The sequence below is a fragment of the Morone saxatilis genome, unplaced genomic scaffold (genome assembly GCF_004916995.1).
Source record: "Morone saxatilis isolate NCDOM2014 unplaced genomic scaffold, NCSU_SB_2.0 Contig15, whole genome shotgun sequence".
Lineage (NCBI taxonomy): Eukaryota > Metazoa > Chordata > Actinopteri > Moronidae > Morone > Morone saxatilis.
The window spans coordinates 7898046-7899548 of record NW_023339707.1 but is presented as its reverse complement, the minus strand read 5'-3'; the positions used below and the strand labels follow the sequence as shown (position 1 = coordinate 7899548).

Below are 1503 nucleotides of genomic sequence, written 5' to 3'. Positions count from 1 at the left end.
AAATATGCTCTCACACACACACACACAAATACAAAAGCACTTACAACTAAAAAGAAGAGGTAGTCTAGTGAACTGTATGCACTTTACCACAACATACAGTATACTGTACAAAAACTTATCTGTGCACACACCCACACACCCACACACCCATCTGTGCTCCTGCTGACACAAGCACACTTTCTCTCACTCCTTCTCTAAAGTATCACACAAGCACTAATAATCATGAGTAGGAGAATGCCTGCCTGGTACATTTTACACCACATGGGAGTCTTCAAAATCTCATATTACACCTCCCTTATCTTAAGTCACTATTGGATTTTACACACTCACACAAACAAGTAAACAAATATTGAGAAACATCCAGCCAGGGTTTGTAGAGTTTTCGGTCATTACAAATGAATGTTGCTTGATTTGTTAAATTCTGTACTAGTCTGTAGACCCTTGGCAAGGTCACATAGGCTAAAAGAAACAAAAAAAAAAGGACCAGATGATGAAACTGAAACCCTGAGAGGACACACACACACACACACACACACACACACACACTTGGGAGCTCACATCAAACAAAGTGTGACTCACCCACTCTAATACCAGCTTTGATGCCCCCCCCCCCCTACACACATATATATATACACACACACACAGTCTCTGTCTCTCTCTCCCTACTCACCCACTCCAATGCCATCTTTGACAAGTACAGTGCAGTGCTGCTCCCAGCATGCTTTGCAGAAGGAGTGCTGGCAGGGTAATGCCAGCAGGGAGTCTCTCCGGACAACCTGTAGACACACACCACACTGGAGGGACTGAAGGGCCTGAAACACACAAACACATAAATCATCAACACACCCTCAAACACAAACCGGAGAGCTTCTTAAGGAGCTCGATATACAAACATATACAACAAAATGGCAGTAGAATCTAGTTAAAGATAAAGGACATCTGTAGCAATAGTATTTAGTCATCTATTCATTCATTTAGTCAATATTCAACTATTTTGAATATATGAATATATATGAATGCTGCATTACAACTTTGATTTGTCCTTGAAGTTACTTTGCTGTGGATATAGGTGCAGCAGTGAATCAATGGCTACAGAAAACAACTGTTCAAACTACAGATTTTACTCACAGTAAACAATGAGTTCAAGGATTTTACTGCTTTTTTATGGCTTTTGCATGTGTTTGGCCTGAAATGTTGCCTTTAAAGTAGTGTTCCCACAAAGCAATGACAGAAGAACTGGGTTACAAACCAATAAACTGTTTTGTAGTAACAGTTAAGATTGGCCACAAGATATGAATAAAGATCTGAACGAAGGTATGAACAAAGCATGTAAACTGTCAATGAGTAAAGCCCTCATGTGATCTGCCACTCACAGGGACTGATCTGCAGGTGCTGCTGGGCTGGACCAGAGCGTCCGACAACAGCAGAGATGAGTTGGACTTGTATCTGTGGGGACATGGACAGAACCAAGGGTCATATGATAAAAATAATAATAATAATAAT

General features: G+C 40.7%; 1 protein-coding gene across 2 annotated transcripts in view; it reads right to left on the bottom strand.

The window, feature by feature from the left end:
- The window catches only part of arih2 (ariadne homolog 2 (Drosophila)), a 15439-nt gene that overhangs the window by 6983 nt on the left and 6953 nt on the right, over positions 1–1503 (bottom strand). For both annotated transcript variants that reach the window (XM_035656685.1, XM_035656686.1), the window contains exons 4-5: positions 1374–1446; positions 670–812 (exon numbers count right to left, since the gene is read on the bottom strand). In XM_035656685.1, the coding sequence (XP_035512578.1) occupies positions 670–812; positions 1374–1446 (216 nt within the window). The remainder of the gene's footprint in view (positions 1–669; positions 813–1373; positions 1447–1503) is intronic.